This window comes from Marmota flaviventris, chromosome 14 (assembly GCF_047511675.1).
Source record: "Marmota flaviventris isolate mMarFla1 chromosome 14, mMarFla1.hap1, whole genome shotgun sequence".
Taxonomy (NCBI): domain Eukaryota; kingdom Metazoa; phylum Chordata; class Mammalia; order Rodentia; family Sciuridae; genus Marmota; species Marmota flaviventris.
Window position 1 is genome coordinate 20,069,158 of NC_092511.1, and position 24,223 is coordinate 20,093,380.

At 43.9% G+C, this 24,223-nt stretch overlaps 1 protein-coding gene across 10 annotated transcripts in view; it reads right to left on the reverse strand.

Moving 5' to 3' along the window:
* Positions 1 to 957: 957 nt before the first annotated feature.
* Cib4 (calcium and integrin binding family member 4) overlaps positions 958 to 24,223 on the reverse strand; it is a 92,128-nt gene continuing 68,862 nt past the window's right edge. For 5 of the 10 annotated variants that reach the window (XM_071601428.1, XM_071601431.1, XM_071601425.1 and 2 more), the window contains 3 exons: positions 10,921 to 11,062; positions 3,611 to 3,720; positions 958 to 1,125 (listed from right to left, as the gene is read on the reverse strand). In XM_071601428.1, the coding sequence (XP_071457529.1) occupies positions 979 to 1,125; positions 3,611 to 3,720; positions 10,921 to 11,062 (399 nt within the window). In that variant the 3' untranslated portion in view covers positions 958 to 978. Of the gene's footprint in view, positions 1,126 to 2,704; positions 2,794 to 3,610; positions 3,721 to 3,992; positions 7,056 to 10,920; positions 11,063 to 24,223 lie in introns of those variants that run through there. The other 5 variants (XM_071601430.1, XM_071601433.1, XR_011704320.1 and 2 more) reach the window with 5 other exon arrangements.

Sequence of the window (24,223 nt, forward strand, 5' to 3'; positions counted from 1 at the left end):
GAGTGGGAGAGAGTGACCCAGGACTAAGCTACTCTTCAAGGATGCTATTTCAGGAACCCTCTACCTGCCCTGCCCTGGACTGGGTGTCCGGGTGGCCTTGGAACGCCTGGAGTATCTCCTTTCACTAGGTTGCTTTTTCACACCTCCTGGAGTCTCCTGCAGGGAGCAGGACACGGGTGACAAAGTCTCAGTAGACAGGCTTTAGGGCTGGACTCAGGAGTGCAACCACACTGCAGGGCTTCCCCAAAGTTCCACCTTCTGGATTGGATTGAGAGGCCCTGTTGCCCCTGAATGAGGAAGTCAGGACCCAGAGGCAAAGGGACTACAGCAGGGTTCAAGGGCACGTGAGGGTGAAACAGCCTTTCCTCTGTAGCCAGAGTTAACCACCTTCCCAAGGACAGGACAAATAAGGAAAATCCACGTGCCTATCAGGTGGGTATCTGATGACCCTGAAGTCCCCACAGGGGCTGCTTCTGTGTCCCAAAGTCCCTGACCAGCTGAGCCCCCAAGTGTCTCTGGAGTGGCCAAATTCATCCCAGCACTTGGCTGAATAGCAAAGCAAATAAACCCTGGTTTCTGGTCACACGTGGTCTTATCCCAAGGGCCTGGGGTTGCCAAGTGGGGCCAAGATGTCTTCTTCATGGGATGAGGACAAGGAAGCCAGGCGCCAGCTGGAATGACAGCTATGTGCACATCTCTATGCCACTCTGCTCTGGGAGATGCTGGGTGGAGAAGTCCAGCAAAGGGACAAAAGGACAAATTCTTTCTTAATGAACTTCATCCCACTTGGCCTGGTCCCCTGTCCTGACATGAGATTTGAACCCTGGCCTCAAAAGATTGCCATCCCAGCTTGCTCGGCGTCGTTGGCAAACTGAAGCCTTAGAACGAGCAGTTCTGAAGGCCACGTTCTTGTGTCTGACCCTGTGTTCAAAAAGCAATGGATTAATGGGCTAAAGAAAGGGTTTTCCTTTGCTTTATTTAGAAAATAATATTCGGGAGGAGGCCAAAGTCATGTTTTAAGTCAGATCTCAGTGCCTGGAGGGGCGGGTTCCAGGGGTCTCCGAGAGGCTGCTGGATCAGGAGTTTGTGGCACATCAATATCCCCAGAAGTGAATCCGAAAGGAGCTGAAAGGAAGAATCCAGAGGCTCATCTGGAGCCTGGGGTTCTAAAGGGCCCTCCAACTCGGGGCTCTCTTTGGTCCTGGAGTCCTCCCTAGCCCACCTCTCATGTCCCTTTCTCTGGTTAATGGCCCAAATGAAACTTCTTTAAGATTCTTTTAGCAACACTAGAATGCAAAAAGTTTTAGAACCTGATGGTGCTGGAACCAGTGGAAAGAAATGGGATTGACTCAAAGAGAAATACAAGGCAGACCGATGCCAGGTCCAATTTTGTGCAGTGGAGGAAGAAGAATTACCTTTGATTGGAGTGGCCCCCAAGTGTGTATCTCTAGGGTCCACCCAAGCTACAAGCCCTCTGGCTGCCATGTTGGAAAGGGGAACTCTGGCCCCCCATCCAGGTATATGGAAGCAGAGAGGACCACCTGAATCAACTGGGCCAATCCAACTCCCTCTCTCTGGAAATTCAGAGTTAGAGCTGAGAGTGATCACTGAGGAGTCACTGAAGGTCATTCAAAACCAAAGAGAGAGAAACCTGGCCACTGTAGGGAGGCCATTGAAGGTATCCTGTCTGAAAAAGCAGAGGTTGCTCATTTGCAGAGGAGTGAGGTCAGAAGCAGAGATGCCCGGGGAGAGGTGGAGGAGCAGTTATTGGGGGGCTCCTGTCCAGGTGCTCTATGAGGCCCAGCTCTCTATTCTTTTTTTTAAATAATTTTTTATACCTTTATTTTATTGATTGATTTTTATGTAGTGCTGAGGATCGAACCCAGGGCCTCGCATGTGCTAGGCGAGCGCTCTACCCTTGAGCCACAACCCCAGCCCCTCTATTCTTTTTGAATTGGTTTATTAAGCCATCTTGAGTGGGCATTCTTCCCTTCTATCAAAATCTCCTAGCTTATGAGACCAGGGGGCAGAACAGGGGCAGACGTAGAAGACACTGGTCAACTGATGCTACCTCAACAGCCTTATAAGGGCTCTTTCATCCCAACTCGGGCTGCCTCTAGAGGGAGTGCACTTCCTGTAACTGAAGGATCCCCAAAGGACTGGAAAACACAGCCAGGGAAGTACGGAAATGGCCAGCCATCTTCAGGGGATCCGGACCAAACAAGGCCATTAAGTCTCCTTCCTGCTCTCGTCTCGGAAGTGGAATTGGTTGCTTATCTCATTAAGTTTCTCTTCTTCTATGAGCATCTTCCAGCAGCACCTTCACTTTCCTGTACAAATCCCCACCTTCCTGCGACCACAGGGTAACTATGGCAAAGGCAAGCTCCCAGGTCAGTCCTGGAGCGCAGTGGCTCTTGGGAGAAGGTGTGCTGGCCGCCCGGGGACTTCTGAGGTTGGACCACTCCCATCATTTGCAAAGCCCTGGAATCCAGTCCTCCCCTCTGGGTTTCAGGTCCCCCGGGGTTGCCTAATTTCTCAGAAGCTGCAGCTTAATAATTCTGGAAGAATCTGCAAAGTGCCTTGGAAACTCGTGACTCCTTGGGGAGACTGAGATGCTCCACTGGCCAAGGGGAGACTGGGGGCCCTTCCTGAGCCCTCCCCCACCCACCATGCTGGGAACCCCTCCCCCTCCAGAACTCCTTACTTCATGAAATCTGGAGACTTGAACATTGCGTGTTCAAACTCTGAGAAGGACAGCATGTTGTCATTGTCCAGGTCTGACTCACTCAGGACCTGGCCAGGGGAAGGAGGCTGAGGGGAGCCTGGTGACAATGAGGCGGGGCGCGGGGGGAGGAGAGAAATGCCCATGCAAGGGACAGCATATGCCAGGATCTCTGCCAGGTGCTTACACTCATCTCCTGGGGCCCTGTCCCACCTGTGAGGCCGGTTCTCACCCCTCACCCGACCCTCTGAGAAACAAGGCAGTGTGCCCTAAGGATCCAAGATCTCAGGGGCTGACTCTCACTCCTAGGAAGATTCTCCAGCACCATCTTGATAGTGAGGGCAGGGGTTCCTCCCACCTGCCCCATCGCCTGGTCACAGGCAGGGGCCCTGCACTGTTAGGGGCTCGGTCAGGTGGGAAGGTGGTGGTGATGCTGTCTCTTTCCTTCTAGTTCCCATTCAGACCAGAAACACTGGAAGGTTTTCACAGTCACTCTAGGACATCTGGACATGGTGTGGCTCTGGGACGAGGTGGGGAGGGGATGTTGTTATGTGTCCAGCTGCTCTTGGTCTATCTGCCTGCAGGAACCCATGTGGGTGGGAGGCCCCGAACTGGAGGGTCAAGCACATTGCTCTGGGGACCATGGAAGAGACTCGGGGGAAGGACAAACAATTGGGAGGTAGTTGCTTCCACCTATGTGCCCACTCCTCAAGGCACCTTGTGCGGCCCACCCCTGTGGCAGCCACCAGGGAATAAGTGGTCCAAAGGCCAGTGTGCCAATCTGCTTGAGGCTCAGCCTTGGGTCTCCTCCCAAGTGGGTGGTCTGATACCCAAGGGCTTTGAACCACAAGGCACCCAGGCCCTGCCCTTCAGCTCTCGAGTACACACGTGGTGTGCAAGGTCCATCAGCATGTCCTCAGACACGTCATTGATGTTCAGCAGTCGTAGCACAATCCTCTGCAGGTCCTCCTCATCGATGAAGCCGTTCTCATTAAAATCTGCAAAGAGGAGGTAGGTGGTGATGGGAGTTGTGGGCCTTGAGTCCCAGAGCCCAAGACACAGAATCCCATCAGCCTCTGGGAAGCTGAGCAGGGCCCAACTACCTCAGACGGGGGGACCTGGGCAAGCCCACAGGGCAAGGCATGACCAGATGGGCAGGCTATAGACAAATTAAGTGTTAAGTAACGTGGCAAAAATAACAGTCATTGATTGAGTGCATAATACACACTCAAGTCTGTACCAAGAACTTGACCTATTTTAAGTCACTGAATCTTCACAATCAACCTTTTATTAGTCTTATTTTATATAAGTGGAGACTGAGGCATGAAGGTATCATATGGTTTGTTCACACTGCCATAAAGTGGAAAGGTGGGATTCAAACTCAGCTAGTCCTGAGTCAACCACGTGCTATGGAGATCTTCATCTCAGAACTCAGAGCCTTGTGTATGTTAGGCAAGTGCTTTACCTGTGAACTCACCCCTCATCTGCTCCCAGTGGTTTTAGAAGCTATCCTATTTAAACTAGATCTGCTTAGGGTTTCCTGTCATTGACCACCAAATCTAATCCTAATTCATTATCAGAGCCTCAGTTTCCCCATCTGAAAAAGGGAATAATAGTAGTACCTCCCAAGTTGCTGCAAAGATTAAATAAGGAGACACATCCACCTGGCATGGGGTCTGGAACACAGATGGTGCTCAACACAGAAGACAATGCTTGTACCGTAAGGACTCAATTCGACATCACTTGCTGATTATTCAGCACTAAAAATACAAACCTTAGGGACTGTGTAATGTCCCACCTTGAAGAACAGGAGCTAGATAGGCATATACTGGGCTATTAGAAGACTTGATGTCCAGAGTTTGCTGGTGCCACAGGGTCCTTCAATGGCAGAGTCACCATCTCTGTTTCCGAAGGTAGAATGTAGGTGTGGAGGGCACAACTGACCCGTGGCTCCTTAAGCAGTGCCTTTTCCCTGGCTGGATGTTTATCAGCCCCAAGAATTGGAGACTGAGGCCCGAGTGGTTCGTGGAGATTCTCTGCTCACAGTTTTGCATCGTCCACCACAGGAAATGGCTCAGAGCAGGTGAAAAAGGCAGAGGGACCTGGAGGCAGCCACAGCCGCAGTGACACTGCACCACTGGCAAGAAACTCCGAATTCTCTTCTTGAGACCCCGCAGTGTCCCCAGGCATCCTGCTGGCCCAGCTCCCATATGCAGAGACTGCAGCAAATGACATGGCTTTGGTCCCAAGCCATCTGGAAACAGAATAATTTGCTGGAGCAAATGTAGTCCTGGACAGTTCCTCTCCTTTGGGGGTGCAAGGGCAGAGCAGCCTGGGAAAGGGCTAGAGGCGGGAAGCTCTGGGCCACTGGCCAGGTCCCAGCCCATGCCACCCCAGCAGCCTTAGGAGCTGCAGCGTTGGACCACTCAGGAGGAGGTGGAGACTTTCTCTTGGGAAACACCGACAGCAGGATGCTTAGGAATCTGGTGGAGTCAGGGCTCAGCCGTCATGTCCCTCCAAAAGACTCTTGCCATCATCCTAATGTCTCTGTAATTCTTGCTCTTTGCAATTGACAAGGTATTGTTATTAAAATTGGCCCATTGGCTGAGGGGGACATGCATTCACTGCTATTCCCAGGAGAACTGGGCTTTCCTCCCTTGTCTCTCCCAATCACCAGCATTCTGTGGCTGTGTCAGGTTTAGAAAGATGTGGAAAGATCTGCCACCAGTGCTTTGCCCAAGGGGAATCCACAACTGGTGGGGACTATGCTGATTGGAGCAGAAGGTTGTGGTTGGGGTATTGGTCTCTGAAATGTGTAAAATCTCCCCGCAGTGTGGAGAGATGGGGGATTATCAGCTGGAGGCTAGAATGTTCCTCAAAGCAGAAACTGGAGGCCAGGAGGTAAGATCCAGGGAGGTGCAATTTCTTGCTGAATTCTTGACCAATTTTGCCCCCCCCCCCTTGTCTTCTTACTAACAGAAATGTTATTCCAGATGATACTATGTTCAGCTTAAAATATGTCACTTTCCGGGTTTCCTTGCTGCTATGGGTGGCCATGTGACATTGTTCTGGCCAATGAAATATAAATCGAAGTTTCTGGGTGGGGTTCTTAGCTTGTGAAAGGAAAATGGATTCACCCGTGTATTTGAATGCACATTTTGTTCTTATCCCTTCTCTCATGCCCTTTTCTTCCTGCTTAGAATGAAGATAAAATGGCAGAGAAGCCATTCTGTGATCATGAGGACTGTGGTCCCATACTTTTGAAAGATTAGGAAGGTTAAAGGAGCCTGGGTCCCTGATTGCCACCTGGAATCATCGCCCCAACTCTGGAATGCCTGATTTCAGGCTTTTTTTTGTTTTTCAAAACACGAGCAGTGTGAAGAGTGACTGAATGTAACACTGATGTTGTAGCAGACTGAGCAATAACTCTCAAACTCTGCTGCATATTAGAAACACCAGGAAGTACTCAAATACCATTACATCAAATCTCTGGAGCTGGGGCCCAAGCACCTGTTTTTTTGTTTTGTTCTGTTCTGTTTAACTCCCAGGTGATTCTAATGTGCAGCCAAGTTTGAGAATCATTGAGCTAAAGCAGTGCTTCTTAAGACTTTCAGGTGCAAAAGAATCTCATGGGATCTTGCTAAAAATGCAGATTCTGATTCAGTGGGTGTGGGCAGAATCCAAGGATCTGCATTTCAAACAGGTTTTCTGCTAGTGCCGATGCTGCTAGACCACGGGCTACACCCAGAGTTACCAGGAGTGAGAGTATTGAGTTAGGCCTTGGACTTGTGCTATGAATCATCACCGTGACTCTGACTATGATCATCCCCTACTTCTGTCTTTGCCATCTCTTCCTTCTTTTTATTCATTTTCTTCTTTCTTCACTGTAGAACAAGACCACCTGGACTTACTGAGCAGTCCCCATGTGCCAGGCATGAGGTACAGGGATTCACGAGTTCCATTTCTAATCTCGCTGACAGCTTGTGAAGCCACAAATCTTCTGAATCCAAAGAGATTTGTCCGGGTGCCTCTGATGCAGCCTGGCGTCTATGAGTCCCCTGGCATCTATTTGCAAGCCGATTTGCATGGAGGTGTTGAGCTTTTTGTTTTCCTGTTTGGGCTCCACGGGGAGGGAAACCTGGAGACAGCTGGAGAAGTCACAGGGACACAGGAGGGCAGTGTGGTGTCTGATCCTTGACCTGACCCGGTCATGCAGCTCTCCCTGATTCAGAGCTGACCATGGTACAGCCCCCGTGCTGGAAATCTGGAGATGTCCTGCTGCTCCTATAGCCCCTGAGGGGTTTGGGGATTTTGTTTGGTTGGTTCTGGAAACCTTGGAAAGACAGCAGAGCAGACATCTTTTAGGACATCTGCCCAGCATATACTTTACCATTGCTGAGAAGAGTCCCCAACCCAAGCAGCCAACTTCTGGGGCCATGTTTGTTCACGTCTCTGTTTCTTTTTGGATATAGGGGAGCAAGTTTGGTTTCCCAGCCCAGGGCAGCAGATCATTGATTTGGCTAAGCCAATCAGCACCTGCTGAGAAAATGGAGGAGGAAACAGATGCTGAGGAGCCCACAGGCCACATGGGGTTGGGGGTAATCACTTTTGGCTCTCGGGCACAGAGGCATAAAAATCAGATCTGAGAAAGAGGAAGTTCTTAGAGAGCATAAGATGAGAGAGACCAGGCAGCCACAGCGAGGAAAAAGTGGCTGCTTCCCAGCTATATCCTAGCCCCTGAGGGGCTTCACTTCTCCACGGGTTCTATACTGCTTGGACAAACTCCAGTGTCCCTAGCCACCCATGCTCCACACCTCTATTTTGCATGGGTGAGGACTTGACTTGCTCGCAACCAATAGATTTGGCCAAGGTGATGAAAAGTCACTTTCATGGTCACATTATGCTATGTAAGACATCTGACAGCAAAGTGACTCAAAGCTCATTCTCTTTCACTATCTTTGAAGAGTAAGTGGCCATGTTGGGAGGCCCATGTGGCAAGGAGCTGAGGGCCAACCAGCTGATAGCCAACCAGGGGTCAAGGCCCAAAGTCTTATGGACACAAGGAAATGGATCTGCTAACAACCTGAGCCAGCTTGCAGGTAATTGTTCCTCTTCAGAAGCGAATGCAGCCCAGAGAGAACCTTGATGACAGTGTTGTAAACCCTAACAGAAAGACCCACTCAGTCATGCCTGGGCTTATGACCCCTAGACATTGTGGAATCACTCATATGTGTCATCTAAAGCCTCTAAGTTTGTGAAAATTTCTTATTCAACAATGGAAAACGATTATAATGCGATTCCCTATCAGTTCCTTGCATGTGGGTAAATTTCTGTGACTTGTAACTTGAACACTCTTGGCTGAGACAAGAATGAACAGGGAGCCTGGACCCGTGTTCCCCCAGAGGAGCTGCCCTGTCCACAACTGTGTAGCAGGGGCTTGAGCTCACACAGCTGCCACCGGTGGTGGAAGAAATGACAGAGAATAGCAGAAAACAGTGGGAACTATCTGAAGACTTCTAGAAATACTTGCAAGAAAGGAAAGAGGAAGAGTGTCATGGACAGGTGGGGGCTACTTTGGGTATGTGATTTCATTTTTATTTATCCTTCCTGGAATTTACTATGAATTTGTGTCTTGTATCAAATTTAGGAATGTGGTTCATTATTTCTTCAAGTATCTTTTCTGTCCCATTCATTCTCTCCTCTCCTTCTGAGATTCCAATTGAATATATGTTAGATCTTTCCATTGTCCTACATGTCTAAGGCTCTATTCTTTAATTCTCTCAATATTTGTTCTGTTATTAAGATTAGATTACTCATGTTTACAGATTCTTTCCTGTCATCTTAATTCTTTTGCTAAGCCCATTCAATGAAATTTTCAGTTGTTTTGTTTTTCAGTCCTATAATTTCCATTTCATTCTTTTTTGTAGTTTCTATTTCTCTGTTGTGATTTCTTATTTTTTAATTAATTATGAGTATATTGAGTATATTTGCTTTTGCATCACTGGGCATGGTTATTGTGATGGTTAGTTGTATGTGTTAACCTGACTGAGTTAAGGAATGCCCAGATAGTTGGGAAAACTTTATTTCTGGGTGTCTGTGAGGATGTTTCCAAAATAGATTAGCATTCGAATTGGTAGATTGAGTGAAGAAGATCATACTCATCAATGTGGGTAAGCATCATTCAATCCATTAAAGGGGAGCCCAGTAGAACAAAAAGATAGAAGAAGGGAGAATTCACTCTTCCTATATGAACAGGCCATTTATCTTCTCCTATCCTTGGACATCAGCACTGATTCTTGAGGCATTGGACTGAATTAAACCAACAGCTTTCCTGGTTATCCAGTGTGTAGACAGCAGATCATGGGACTTATTGGCCACCTTCATCATGTAAGTCAATTCCTGCTGTGGTTTAGATATGAGGTGTCTCCCAAAAGCTCATGTATGAGATGATGAAGAAATGATTGGGCTACGAAAGCCTTAAATTAATCGGTGCATAAATCCAATAATATGGATTAACTAGAGGTTAACCATAGGCAGGTAGTGTGTGACTTAGAATTCGGCCACAGGGTGCTTGCCTTTGGGGTTTATATTTTGTCCCTGGTGAGCACAGCACTCTCTGTGCTTCCTCATTGCCATGTCCTGAGCTGCTCTCATCCTCTATGCCCTTCTGCCATGACTTTCTGTCTCACCTTGAGCCCAGAGCTATGGAGTTGGCTGACCATGGACTGAACCTCTGAAACCATGAGCCCCAAACAAACTTTCCCTTCTGTACGTTGTTCTTGCTAAGTCTTTTTGTCACAGCAATGAAAAAGCTGACTAAAATGTCCTGAAATCAAAATCAATCCCCCATCTATCTCTGTCTCTATCTCTATCTCTCTTTCTCCCTCACTATTAGATAGGTTTCTTTAAAGAATCTGGCTAAAATACAGTTACAATAGCCACGTAAAAATGCTTGTCAATTAATTTCAACACCCGGATCAAATCAGAGTCAGTCTTCCTTCTTGAGAATGCATTAATTTTGAAAGAAAATTTTTGTATATTGTGTAATCTTGGATTGCATTTTGGATATTATAGATGTTTGCTGTGGAGACTCTGTATTCTGTTATATTCCTCCAAAGAGTGCTTAATTTTTGCCTTTAGTAGGCAATTTGTTGGACTCAGACTGCAAATCAGGGGGCCTTGTTAAAATGTAGTAGTTCCTCAAATCTTAGTTCACTTTCTTATCCTTAGTAAAGTTGCTTTGCGTTTGTGCCTATATAGATATATATCATTTAGAAGTCAGAAGAGATCTCTGCTGAGCTTATGAAAAAAAAAAAACAAAAAAAACATGGGCTCCTTTTCTTTGGCTTCCTTCTCTCTGAACTCTCCTCTTACTTTTCAGGGGTTAGTTGTCCCAAACACTCTGGTTCTTCAAGTCAGAATGAATTCAGGGTTTTTATCAGCCTGTGTAATTTGGCTCATGGATGCATGAGGACAGGAGAAGATGGGTGTCTCAGCTCAAATGGAAAGAGTGATGCGAAATGTACAAGTCTGTATATGTAAGCCACAGTGCACTCAGAGCCTTGCACACAGCTTGTTTGAACTCTTCTCAAGATTTCTTTTGAGAATACCCAGTGTGCCACCTATGGTAAGGGAACATTTACCTGGTGAAGAGCAGAATGTTAGCAGAGCCCTGAGACTATCCCAGACAGAATCAGAGACCCCCCTGCAAATAAAGTCAAAGGACCTCAGAGCTGATCTACTTCAAGTCCTTCATTTTAAATATGAGAAAAACCAAGCTCCAGGGAAGTGGAATGATGTGTTCAAGATCGCTTGGCCATTTGTGGTTGACCTAATTCTAGTGTTCATGTTTCTTAACTTCTCACCCAACACTCCTTCTGCTGAGTAAACATAACCCCTTCCTACTCATCTGTCATTCTCTTCCTCTCTCTCCCTCTGGCCCACCCTTGCGCTACCACCACATATCAACCCCAATGACTCCATTGACCTGAATGGCATGGATGGGAGGGCACCCTCCATTGAGGTTGTAGTTCTCAATTATTTTGTTATTCCACAGTACTTGAGAAACATGATACATACCCACAAAGACCCAAGTAAACCCCAGTCAACACCATCCCATCAATGAACTGATGTTGCTGGATTCCAGATGTGGTAAGTATGCCTACCCCCTCTTACCACAAGTCGCCCATAGCACCCACCGTAGATACGAAAAGCATACTCAATCTTCAGGCTGGGGCAGGCCTGCTCACTGAACACAGAGGCCATGCCCAGCACATCCTCAAAGGAGAACACATCGTCATGTGAGAACACTTTGCAGATGCGGTCTCTGAAAGGGTTGACCTGTGGGTGGGGAGAAGGAGAGGGAGGGAGGCCTATCAGGGTCGGGGTCATGCTTCCCTGAGCCTCTCCCATCTGTCACAAGCACTCTGTCCTGGGTTTGAAAAGAAAACAGCAACAACCTAAAGACTCAGTGAGCCAGGACCCCGGGTATGATGGGGTTACCTGGGATGAGGGATGAGAGCCCTTACCTGACATCACTCTCCTCACTACTGCCTCCACTTGCCTACACATTCCAAAGGCTTTATTATTATTTTTGTGTTGTGTTTTTTTTTTCTTATGGCTATTAATTTGTCTCCATTTTATGTAGAAAGCTTGGAAAATGAAAAGAATAGGACAAGCCTCATCTGTAATCGACTCCCTCAGAATAAGCCGCTGTTGACATATTATTTAGAAGCAAGACAGACATGGGTTTCAGTCCTGGTGTCACTGTTTACTACTGAGTGACTTTAGTTTAGACAAATTACATAAGCTCCCAGAACCTGAGGTTTCTCATCTACAAGATAGGGTGGGATTATAACTGTATCTGCCTAATAGGATTGTCATGAGGATTAAGCAGGGTAGGTTTCAAGTTGCACAGTGTCTGATAAATACCAACCAGCAAATGAGAGCTGATAGTTGTTACCTAATTGAAATAGATACCATAATTTGCATAGCAATTTTCATTAAAAAAAACCAACTATTTCTCAAACTAAGTCCCCAAATGAGGAAGGGTGACTTTAGAAATCCTGGCTCCCCTAAACTGGGCCTGCTAAGCAAATAGCACTCCAGTTGCTTTCCTACCAGCTCCGATGCAGCTTGCTGAGACTGCTTGCTACTCTCTCTCAAGGCCCAGGAGTGGGCTTTGGGATAAAGGGGGCGGGGAAGACCTCATGAGGGCTTGGATCTTAAATGTCCCTCAAAGTCCCACTTGTTGAAATTTTGGTCCTCAGTTTAGCACCATCAGGAGGTGGTGAAATCTTTCAGAAGTGGGTCCACTTGGAGGTCTTAGGTCATTGGGGTGTGCCCTTGAAGAGGACAGTGGGAATCAGCCCCTTTCTATTGTTCTTGACTTGGCTTCCCAACTGTCATAAGGCAAACAGCTTCCTTCTCCACATGTTCCTGCCATGATGTGCTGCCTCCCTGCAGGTCCAAAGCAACGGGGCCAACCAACACTCGAGTAAAACCTCCAAAACTATGAGGCCAAACAATTCTTTACTCTTTTTAAGTTGATTATACCAGGCATTTTGTTACAGTAATGGAAAACTGACTAATACTGGATTTAAGGGGGAACTGCAGAGAACAATCTTGGAAATCTTTACAAGTGGCAAGTTCATCTTTGGCACCTTCCTCCACTGATTCTTAGTGCCCCTAATTCATTCTCATTTCCAGGAACTCCTTCCTCCAGTTGCTCAGGGGCCCAGCCCTTACCTGTTCTAAAATTATATCATCTGCTGGCAGATCTTATCAGAACCCAACTCTGCTCCCTTCTTCCAAAATGACCCCAATACCTGCTGCCTCTACCCCAACCAAAATCCCTTTTTTCTTATATGTGCCTCAGTGGATGTGAATGGCCACTAGTTCCTTAATCTTCCAAATTTCTAGGTGGTTGAAACAACTGTGGTTGATTTTTCTGAGTCCCCCTTTCACTGACAAGGTATCTCTTTAAGCTCCAGGCTTCATGCAAAAGCGTTCACCCAGTTCCTCTGATCCAAACATGTGTTGGCTGTCACCTTCTTTGTGGGCATCCGGGCTCACCCAAACCCCAGGGCTCAGTACCCCTGTCTGAAGCTCCTTTGGGCTGTACTAGCTTCAGTCAATGCTCAGCTTTCTGGTTTAGATTGCTTCATTTGTAGTGTGTGATTTTTTTTTTCTTTCATTCCTTTAGAACTCGGCTACATATTCAAAAGTGTGATCTTATTTTATTCATATTTCTACTTATTTGAGGTGTTTGGGAGTCATTCTGTGTCATCTCAGGTGGCTATATAGTTCTCAAACTAGTGAGCATCTAGTCACCTGGGGTTCTTATGAAAAACATGAATTCATGTAAGCCAGGTGCAAAGATTCAGCTGGGTGAGAGGGGTATGTTCTAGAGATTTAGATTTAGACTGCTGTACAGTCTAGTTTCCAATTGTGGGTTGTGTGCTTGAAAATTTGTTCAAGAGAGTGCATGGAATACACACACACACACACACACACACACACACACTTGTAAGCTCTTACCCTCTAAGATCCTATGTTGGAACATCTGAGATGTAGCTCAGTATTATAGATTGAATTGTGTCCTCTCCACATTTCATATGTTGAAGTTTCTAATACAGAACACCTGAGAATTTGACCTTATTTGGAAATAGAGTTCTTGTAGGTGTAATTCATTGGATTAAGGTGGGGTCACATGAGGGAAGGTGGGCTCCTAATCTGACTGATGTCCTTATAAAAAGGAGAAATTAGGAACACCAAGACACACATTCAGGGAGAACTCATGTGAAGATAAAGGTAGATCTCAGGGTAGTGCTTCTGCAAGCCAAGGAATGGCAAACATTGCCAGCAAACTAGCAGGCTGGGGGAGCACCTCCCTTCTGGTGCTCAGCAGAAGCCAATGCTGTCCACACCTTGATCTTTAGACTTTTAGCCTCCAAATTATGAGACAATAAATTTCTGTTGTTTAAGCCACATAGTGTATAGCACTTTGTTATGGCCACCTTAGTAAGCAAAACACACAGAAATTTGCCATGTAAATAAGATCTCCAGTCAGTGGGAGTCCATTACATGTATTATATATACCTAATTTTATAAAAATTTATAATATATATACAAATCTCACAAATATATGTTGCAGGTGTGGCCAGGGTCCAGGGGAATCCAGGCTGACCTCTAGAACCTCCAGACAAGCTCCCCTCCACCTAGATCCTCCATTCTTTTACCTCAACATCCCCAGAAATGCTTTGTTTGATGTCTTCAATTAAAGCTGATAAGCCTTATCTACTGTGATGTGTTCCAGGTCACATGGACCAAGCTAAGTAGCTTTGCAGATTACATTAGCAATTTTTAACTACATTAACTTTTCTCACAAATGGATACGTGTCTTAACGAGATTCCTACCAAGGACAACACATTGGAGATAATGCTTATAATGCAAATTCAAGTGAACAAGAAAGTGTCAGCGCCATTCCCTCTCCTACTCAAAATACCAGTTTTTCTCTAAGAGATGGAAACCTGGGAATCCAGTCAGATATAACAAGAAGTCTCTGCATCAATTCTCTGTGCTCAGACAGGTGCAAAGCAGGTCAACAAGCTCACTGCCAAAGCACATTTTCATCCAGGAAATGAGATACAATCTTCCTTTCCCTGGGGCCTCCTCCATTGCTTGAGTTTGCTAGAAGTGATGGGAGGGAGATGGTTGCCAGGAGGCCAATTCATTTCTCCTTTGACTCATATCACGTGACTTATCTATGCACGCACACACACACGCACGCACCCCCTTCATTTTGTAATGAGTGGAAGCTGGGCAGTTGGGGTGATATCTGATGGCAGTAAGAAAATAAACCAACATGGTGAGCCCGTTGGAAGATGCAGAGAAAATATTGTTGAAGATGTGGGAAATAAGCATTAGAACAGATTTCACACTGCAGAAGCTTTTCTAAATGTTAGGTAAAATACAGATGATTCCAGTATGGTTTACTGGATTCTGTTTCCATAATGAAATACATGAAGAACCACATGACTGCAAGCCACTAAAGAAAAAGGTGTTAGGCATTGAAGAGTAAATTGCTTCTTTAATAAAAATGCCATTTATGGGTAAAATTGAGTGTAGTCATTGATGGAAAGATTGCTCCATGATGAAAAGAGAGGGTGACACGTGTGAAACTAATTCCCTATAGGATTTCCCGCAGGTTACTGCGGCTAAGAAGATAAATCCAGGGGACTTGGGATACAGCTCAGAGGTAGAGTGCTTGCTTAACATGCTTAAGACCTGGGCTCAATCGCTAGCACGGTATGCATGCATGCGCACACATGCAAGTACAGAAAATACAACAGAATGCATTGATATGGTTAGTTTTTCTAAAACAAAAGAGCGTTTAAAATATATTAAAAATATATGCAATGATTTGTAATCAGAAGGGAAAATCTCCTGGACCACACAGAGGTTTGCTGGTCATCTCTTGGCAGAGTTCCTAAAGGACCCATCAAACTTAAAGATGAGGGATATGTTTTCATTGCATAAAAAGAGGCAGGAGGATTGCAGATTCAAGGCCAGCCTCAGCAAATTAGCAATACACTGTCTCAATATAAAACATATGAAAAGGACTGGGGATGTAGCTCAGTGGTACAAGTGCTCCTGGGTTCAATCCTCAGTACCAAAAAAAAAAAAAAAAAAAAAAGACAAGTGTCCCAAATTTGCTGAGCTTTTTACAATGACAAGTGACTCTTTGATACCTATTATTTTGCTAAATAATTTTTACTAATTATATATATGTGTGTATATATATGTATATACACACATACATACACATGTACATATGTGTGTGTTGTGTATTTGTTGTGTTGTTCACCAAAATGAACTCAAATTTATTGGACTCCTCAAGGTAAATTAGGTGACTCATTTGAACATTAATTCTTTTCCAAAGAAACTCATGTTTTGAAGAGAATATTTTGAAAATGGCATTTTTGTTGTTAAAAACACATGGCATCACCTATAAAAAATGCTTACATCTGCATACCTGAAATATTAGAAACAGATTTTTGTAGCCTGCCTGAAAATTTTCTAAATAAAGCGTGTCAGTGGATTTTTGAGTACATTAAAAATATAAAAACGCAATGCTTTCCAATTAGCTATTGGAGTCACTGACTGATATAAAGGATGATAGACAATTCGAAGCTTAATTTCAATAAAAAGCATTTAGTTGGTGGATGGGGATAAAAATGAATGCCATGATTTATTCACGCAGCCCGTGGCACATTTCTTCCCTATGGACCAGTTAGACAGCTGTTAAAAATAAACTAACCTAGCTGCACCCCATGAATATGTACATTATGTGTCAATTTTAAAAAAACAACTAAATTAGAACCAGATCTCTAAACAGCTCTATTTCAAAGCATTAAAGCAAGATTTTGAAGGATAGTGAAGCAATCCAACCACATCGTTCTCCCTACACTTGTTAATCCCATGCAAAAAAATAAAATGGTGCAAGGAAAAAATTTTGTTACATATAATACAAGGAGTTTACTTTAAAATATTTTATGTGATTTTTAGCTTTCCTTTTAATTTTTGTTTTGCATATTTATACTAATAGTATAGTAGTAAATATATATAGTCCTAAAGGACTATGCATGTGTTGTGAAGACGTTTCACATTTCTTTTTAATTTGGTGGGGGTTGCACCATCACAAATGTCTGATCTCTGATACAGACTAACCTCCTCCTCTCGCAGATGTGGAACTGTAGCTCTGGGGAAGGAAGGGACATACCAAAGTTTACTTAGTCAGTGAGTAGATGAGCCACCCAGGACCCAGGCCTCCTGTGCCCACCCCACCCTATTTCTTCTTTGGGGTCTTATATCCATTAAACCTCGAAAGAGAAAGGTGCAAGGGAGGCTGGCAGTGTGACCATTAGAATATGGGGAACCTTGTAAATAATTCTGAAAATTCATACTTGAATATAAATATTTCATTGTGTCCCAAAGTGCAAAACTGGAGCGTAGATTGAAGCCAGAGAAGTGGCCCATGAGAACTGGGTGGCTAGCCACAGTGACTGTCACTCTAAGTGACAGTACTGGAGGAGCCACAGGAGCTCTTGGTGCGGGAGGGGGAAGCCAGGAGGAGAGGGGGAAGTGACACAAGCCATCAAACTGGGGAAGGGGGAAGGACAGCACAGTGCAGGACATCAGGACAGATGTCAGGCTGTTAATTTGGGCTGGGTCACCAGAACACTAATGGAGCTGGGCGCCAAGGGGCGGCTGGTATAGCTCTCTGTAGGCCCCACAGGCAAACACCAGGAGGTTGTCCCAGGCCTGTCTCTGTTCCAACAGGGGACCGCTTCCTTCTCTCTCAATTTCCCTGCCTTGTCATATCCAGAGGGATATCCCCAGACACAGAGCCCCTTGTGACCAGGTATCACTTAGAACACATATAGCTCCAGGCAAAAGGAGAGTTTCTAAGAACCCAGTTAATGCAACCTCAGTACCTCTCTACCTTGAGCTAAATGACAGCTCAGCCTGTGTCCCAGGGTTCCCAACAGCCCAGCCCCACAGGGCAGACAAAGCAGCCAGGAAGGGGCAGCAGAAGGATCAAGAGTCATTAGCCATCACAGGTCCAGTTTGCTGGATTCTAGAATCTTGATGCTATAATGTTAACAATCCAAAAGCTGAACCAATAAATTTTGGAATCTACCTAGAGAGTTAGAGTCTGCATAAAATTTCACACTCATTTAAAAGTCTTCAATCCTCCAGAGGAGGAAGGAAGTGACAATTGACAAAGTAATGCTTCCATTTCAAGAATAACATGTACCCTAGATTCAAGGCATTTTGAACAAGGAGAATATAAACATGTCAGTGTGGAAATTTATACAGGTAACTCAGCAGTACAACCTCCATCGCACATGATAAAATGCTGGGAGGTTTTTTTTTTGGAAACAAAAACTACAGTTTGTTAATTAAAAAAAAGATTGTGGTTCCTGCCAAAATATTAAACTTTTTTTTTTTAAAAAAAAGATCTTCTCAAAGTTATTGAACAAGAGATTTGATTTGAAGATGAAAGTCAGAGGGGAAATATTTGGACTTAGCTTAAAAATATCTCCTCACCATTTCTCCAACCAGCTCTTAGTCAAAAGAGCTTTTTACAATTGCTGGAAAAAATTCACACAAAAGTATACCAGTGACTCAATAATGATATCATTGATGCATTTTGATGTTTTTTAAAAGAGATCAAAAAAAATATTATTACATTGAAAATCTCATTGCCATTAAAACTTTCTAAATTTCTAGTGTATGTTATTCTTGAATAATATTTTAGTTTTGTTCATTTATCCACTGCCAATCCTTATTAGAGTAATACGATTAATATTTGTATTTTTAAACATTTTAAACAGATGTAAAGCACCTGCCAAAGAAAGAGGTGGATGGGGTAATCATGGAGAGGAGTATATAGTGGTCAGCATGCCTCCCTTTTTTTTTTTTTTTTTTTTTTTTAATTTGGTACTAGGGATTGAACCCAGAGGTATTAAACCACTGAGCCACATCCCCAGCCCTTTTTATTTTTTTATTTTAAGACAGAATCTTGTTAAGTTGCTTAGGGCCTCATTAAGTTGCTGAGGCTGGCTTTGAACTTGTGACCTCCTGTTAAGGTCCGTAAACAAGTCAAGATGGCGCCTGGCATTTTGCCAGAGGGAGTGGTTTGTGAAGTAATGCCAGCTAACCATTAAGATGATAGAGATTCCTTAATGACTGACTGCTGTGTCTAGATTATGTCAATTAAGTTAAACTGTGTGTAATCATTAAGATGATGATTCCTTATTGGTTGACTGCTGTATCTAGTTTATGTTAATTAAGATAAGCTGTGTGTAATTAGTTATATATATATATATCCCTACTGTCCTACAATAAACGGCTCCCACTCCTGCTGTATCAATCTTCACAAGTTCCTCTTCACCCCCTGGTTAGTTTGCTGCAGCCAGACTGCGGCAACCTCCTGTCTCTGGCTCCCAAGCTGCTAGCATTATAGACTTGTGCCACCACACCTGGCAGCACCCCTCAGTTTGAATAGAGGCCTCAGTTTACCTGGAACAGACTCACTGAGGGAAGCACTGTTAAGTTTGAGGGGCAGATCCTGTGTCCTAAAAGAGGTTGCACCAAAATCTTTTGTACTTTAGTGTCTTTAAAATTTTCCCTTGGATATACCGTTTGTATGGATTGGAAGGCTCAATATTATTAAGATGTTGATTCTTCCCAAATAGATCCATAGAGCTATTGAAAGTCTAGGTAAAGTCTTACAGGCAGTGGTTCTTGGTGGAAATTGACAAGCTGATTTTAAACCTTATATGCAAATGAAAATGCAAAGGGTTTCTAATAGCCAAGGCGACCCTGAAGAGGAGGAAACAGGCTGAAGCACCCATATTACCAGATATCAAGATCTATGCTGGGCCTTTATTTTGATTTAGACAGTGTAATATTGTTCAAGGACAGACAAACCAACATATAGCCATAACAGAGATCCCAGAAACAGATCCACACACAGATGGCCCTCTGATTTAAGATCAAGATGGCACTGCCTTGCACTGAGGAGGAGGAGTTCTTTTCTCAGTAAGGGGTATAGGGGTTAGCTGATATCCACATGGAGGAAACCAAATCTTGATCCCTACCTCACACCATATACAGAATCAATTCCAGATTGATCAGAGACCTACTGTGTTTATGATTAATAATAAAACTTCAGAAGAAAAGAGGAGCATATCTTCATGACCTCGGGGCAAAGATCACTTAACAGTATACAAAAGTTCTAACCATAAGGAAACATTTCATAAATTTGAGTCAACTAAAATTGAAAAATCATATTGTTCAAAAGACATCATAAGAAAAAGTCCAGTCACAACAATCAATACACAGTTCAACAGGTGAAGAGGTAAATAAACTGAGGTACATCCAGACAATGGAAAAAGGCACAGCAATAACAAGGAAAAGGCCATCAATGTATGGAACAATGCAGAAGGTTCTGCAATGTATTTTGTTGAGTAAAGAAAGTCAGACGAAGAAGGCTATGTATTATATGAGTCTGTTCTCATCAAGGCAAAATATAGGGATATAAAATAGATGAGTGGTTGCCAGCGGTTGTGGGAGGAGATGAATACAAGGGCACCTCAAGAGGAAAGTTTTAGGGCAAAGGAACTGCTCTGCAGGGTGCCACCTGGTGGTAGATCCATGCCTGTGCGTTTGGTAAAACAGTAGAACTGGGCACCAAATGAACTTTGATTGGATGCAAATGAACAAGAAAACGAGAAGAGGAAGCCAATGGGCCCAGGATGAAAGACAAACCAGTGGCAAATGAAAGTAACTGTGTCATAAATGTGTGGTGACAAGTCGTTGAGAGGGCGGGAAAAAGAGGAACTGTCCAAGTACCTTTGGCAAACAGGGTTTAGCTGGGTTCTGTAAAGACAGACAAGAAGAATAAACATACACTGTGCTTCCAGGTGGGAAATTTGCTAACTCACAGGGTGTGAGTTAGCAATTCTGAGACCATGTGAAGGCTAGGGTTGAACAGATAGATAAACAAACAACAGATAAATTACAAATAAGCAAAGCTAGATACGGTATTGGGTTAGTCAGGGACATCAATATGAACTTGTGGGGATTTTACTTATATAGTAAAATATAGATGGATAGATACAAAAACTAAATACCGAGGTGTGGTGTGTGGGGGTTAGTATGCCTTCCTATGTTTTCCAGCTCTGTTCATTAAATAACTACAGTGGAAAACCTGGAAACTCCACCCTAACTGAATGACCAAATGACCTTTATTAATGCCACCAATGATACGTCATGTTGATGTCATAAATCCCCTGAAATGATATGATGAAGGGGGCACTTGCCTCTGTGGTATTCTTTGCACAAATCTATAACCCCAGTCTAATCACAGGACACACACAAATTAAATACAGTAACATTTAGCCAATGGTCTCCAAAAAATCTTGAAAGAATGAGCATCTGTTACAGATTACAGGGCACTAAGGACACATGGTAACTAAATGCAACATGGGATCCTGGAACAGATGAAGACATTTGTGGAAAAACTGGTAAAATCCAAACAAAGTCTGTGATTGGGTTCAGAGTGTTGCACCAATTTTGATGTCTAAGTTTTTGCCAGGTGCGGTGGTGCAGGCCTGTAATCCTGCAGGTTTGGGAGGCTGAGGCAGGAGGAGCACCAGTTCAAAGCCAGCCTCAGCAACTCAGCAAAGCCCTAAGCAACTCAGTGAGACCCTGTCTCTAAAATAAAAAATAGGGCTGGGGATGTGGCTCAGTGGTATAGTCCCCTGAGTTCAATCCCTGGTACCCCCCCCCCAAAAAAGAAAAATCTTATTTTTACTAAATGTTATCATGGTTATGCAAGACATTGACACTGGGGAGAGCTGAATGCAAGGTATAAAGCACCCAGTTTATGAAACCTTAAAAAGCAAGCATTGAAAGGATCAAGTGATTTCAATAACAAAACTGCTTTCAAGAACAAATTCATAACATTTAAATAAATACAACATTTAGCACCTAATGTGAGAAAATTTATAATGTTTTGTTAGCATCCAATAAAAAATTTCCAATCGTGCAGAAAAAGCAGAAAGGTAAGACCCATAATCAGTAGCAAAATCAACTAATGGAAACAGATCCCAAAGTGACACAAATGAGAGAGCAGGCTCAAGTCTTAAACTAACTATTACAACTACCCTACCCAGGTTCAAGAAGGTGGAGGAAACCGTGCGCAGACTCACGCCTATAGTTCCAGCTACACAGCAGGCGGAGGCAGGATGATTGCTTGAGCCCATGTTGAAGACTGAGACCAGCCTGGGCAACAGGGTGAGACCCTGTCAGAAGAAGGAGGAGGAGGGGGAGGAAGGGGAAGAAGAAAGGAAGGAAGGAAAGGAAGGAAGAAGGGAAGAAAGAGAAAAAGAAGAAAGAAAACAGGTAAAGGAAGACGTAACACATAGTGATGAAATCCATAACGTCCACATTTGGGGAAGCTGCACAGATACCAAGCAGAAGAAACTTCAAGAAAATGAAACCTGGGCACAGAATAATCACCAGTTAAAAATCCTCAATAAAGACAAACAAAGAGGCAGGGGATGGGCACAAAGATAGGAACCAAAAAAAAAAAATTACACTAGATTCCTTATAGAAACCAAGCAAGCTAGATGCCAGTGAAACTGTATCTTGAACTCTCTGAAACAAACAGAAAGTTCTCATCCTGTTATTCTATACCCTACAAAAATATCTTTCAGACCTGAAGGCAAAAAGACCTTTTCTCCCAGACCAAAGCTGAGAGAAGCCAGCAGCAGCAGACTAGAGCTACAAAAATAATCAAGTCCTTCAGGCAGAAGGAAAATAGCAGAAGGAAAGATGGATCTACCTAAAGGAACAAAGAACACCAGAAATCATAAGTATGTGGGTAGATAGAAAAGGTATTTTCCCTTATTTTAAATCCTTTTCAAAGAAAAAATCCACAAGTTTTTGGCCTTGAACAAGTTCTTGGCTGGCCTCGAACTTGCAATCCTCCTGCCTCAGCCTCCCAAGTAGCTGGAATTATAGGAGTATGCCCAACAATAATCCATAAATTGTAGTCAGAAATTTCAAAACTTCTCTTTAAATGATTGATAGAACAAGTAGACTCTCCCCTCAAATTCATTAAACATGTGAAAGACTTTAAAAGATTATCAACCAACTGGATCTAATTAACATTTTATAGAAATCTCCATTTTACATAGCAGAATACACATTTTATTTTTCCCAATGCACTTGGAACGTTGACCAGATGTAGGATTATAAAGCAAGTTTCAATGAATTTAAGAGGACCTAAATCACATAAAATATGTTCTTTGACAATAAAAAATTAAATTAGAAGTCAATAATGAAAAGATAGCTTGAAAACCTTCAAAGTCAAAGAAAACATGAGATTGGAAAATATTTTGAATTAAATGAAAATGAAAGCACAACATATCAAAATGTGTGCTTTTCAGTGAAAGCAGCATATACAAGGGGATTAGCAGTATTAATTGTTTATATTGAAAAAGAAAAATATCATTTTTCTTTAAATGAAAGGTCCTTTCTCCATTGGAGGGCGCTGGTCACAGGGGAACAGGTCTATCAGCCAGTAGAATCCATAACAACCCTGTTTTATTTTTAAATAGGGGATGGAACCCCAGGCCTTGCACATGCTAGGCAAGTGTTCTACCACTGAGCTATAGTCCCAGTCCCTAGCCCACCCTGTGCTCCTGGGCTAACAGCACCATGGGAAGTAGCTGTCCCCAAGGAAATGGAAGAGCTTGTCACCAGGAGCAGTGGCTTGGAAACCACAGGTGAATGGAGCTGCTGAGCTCACCTGAGGACAGAGGCTGAGGTGGCCCTCACGGATAGCTCTTCTAGCTCCCATCTCTGTGCCCAGGAGGAATCCCTAGATTCAGTCTGAACTAGGAGCAGCCTTTCAGCACTAGAGTAACTCTACCAGAAGGTGGCAGTGTTGGGTCACAGTCAGTCAGTTCACAAACAACACAAGTGAGCACCTACTGTATGCAAGGCATTGGATTAGGTTGTGACTATCTTGCAAACAAGCAGCAGGACAGACGACTGGACAGACATTACCACTCCACATGGCAAAGAGAAACCACAAGTCCAGAGCAGGAAAGTGACTCTTCAGGTTCTAGGCCCCTGGCTACCAGCTACTGGCTCCCTGTCACTGTGCTCCCTCCCTGCCCTGAGGAGCCTTGTCAGGACTCAAATTCCTATGTCAATGCTTTTTCTAAAGAGCTACTCTTGCCCCCCTCACATATTTAATTTTTTTCTCAAGAAAATATCCTAAACCCACATTCCTAGACACAGAACACATGAGGTCTGTGGCATTACCCTGAGTGCCATGTCCTTGACAGGTAGTTGCTCAGAGAACCAGTTGCCAGGGGGTAAACATGTCACTTCCTTGTCAGGGCATGAAGTTACAAAGTTTGTAACCTGAACTTCTTGTAGCAGATGCATAAGTATGAGTTACTGTGTGCCAGACACCAAGCTGGGTCCTGGGGACACCAAAACAATGAAGATGCCACCTCTTCCCTGGGCACTTGCAGAAGTCTTTTCAGAAACAAACAGCATAGAAGAGTCTAAGTCAAGCATTGTCACCCTCCTCATCCCCCAGTGGATGTCTGAAACTCGATAGCACTAAACCTCTATGTACAAGCACGGTGGTACCTCAACATTCACTCTGATGAAGGATACTAAGTGATTTACTGATAGGTAGCATATACAGCATGGATACGCTGGACAAAAGTGTGATTCACACCCCAGATGGGACTGCATGAGATTTCACTACAATTTTCACAGGGGCACTCAATTCAAAACATATGAATTTCTTATTTATAGAATTTGTCATTTAATTTTCAGATCACAGTTGATCATTTCAGATCACAGTTGATCCCCCTTATCTACATACCCCTTTTCCACAG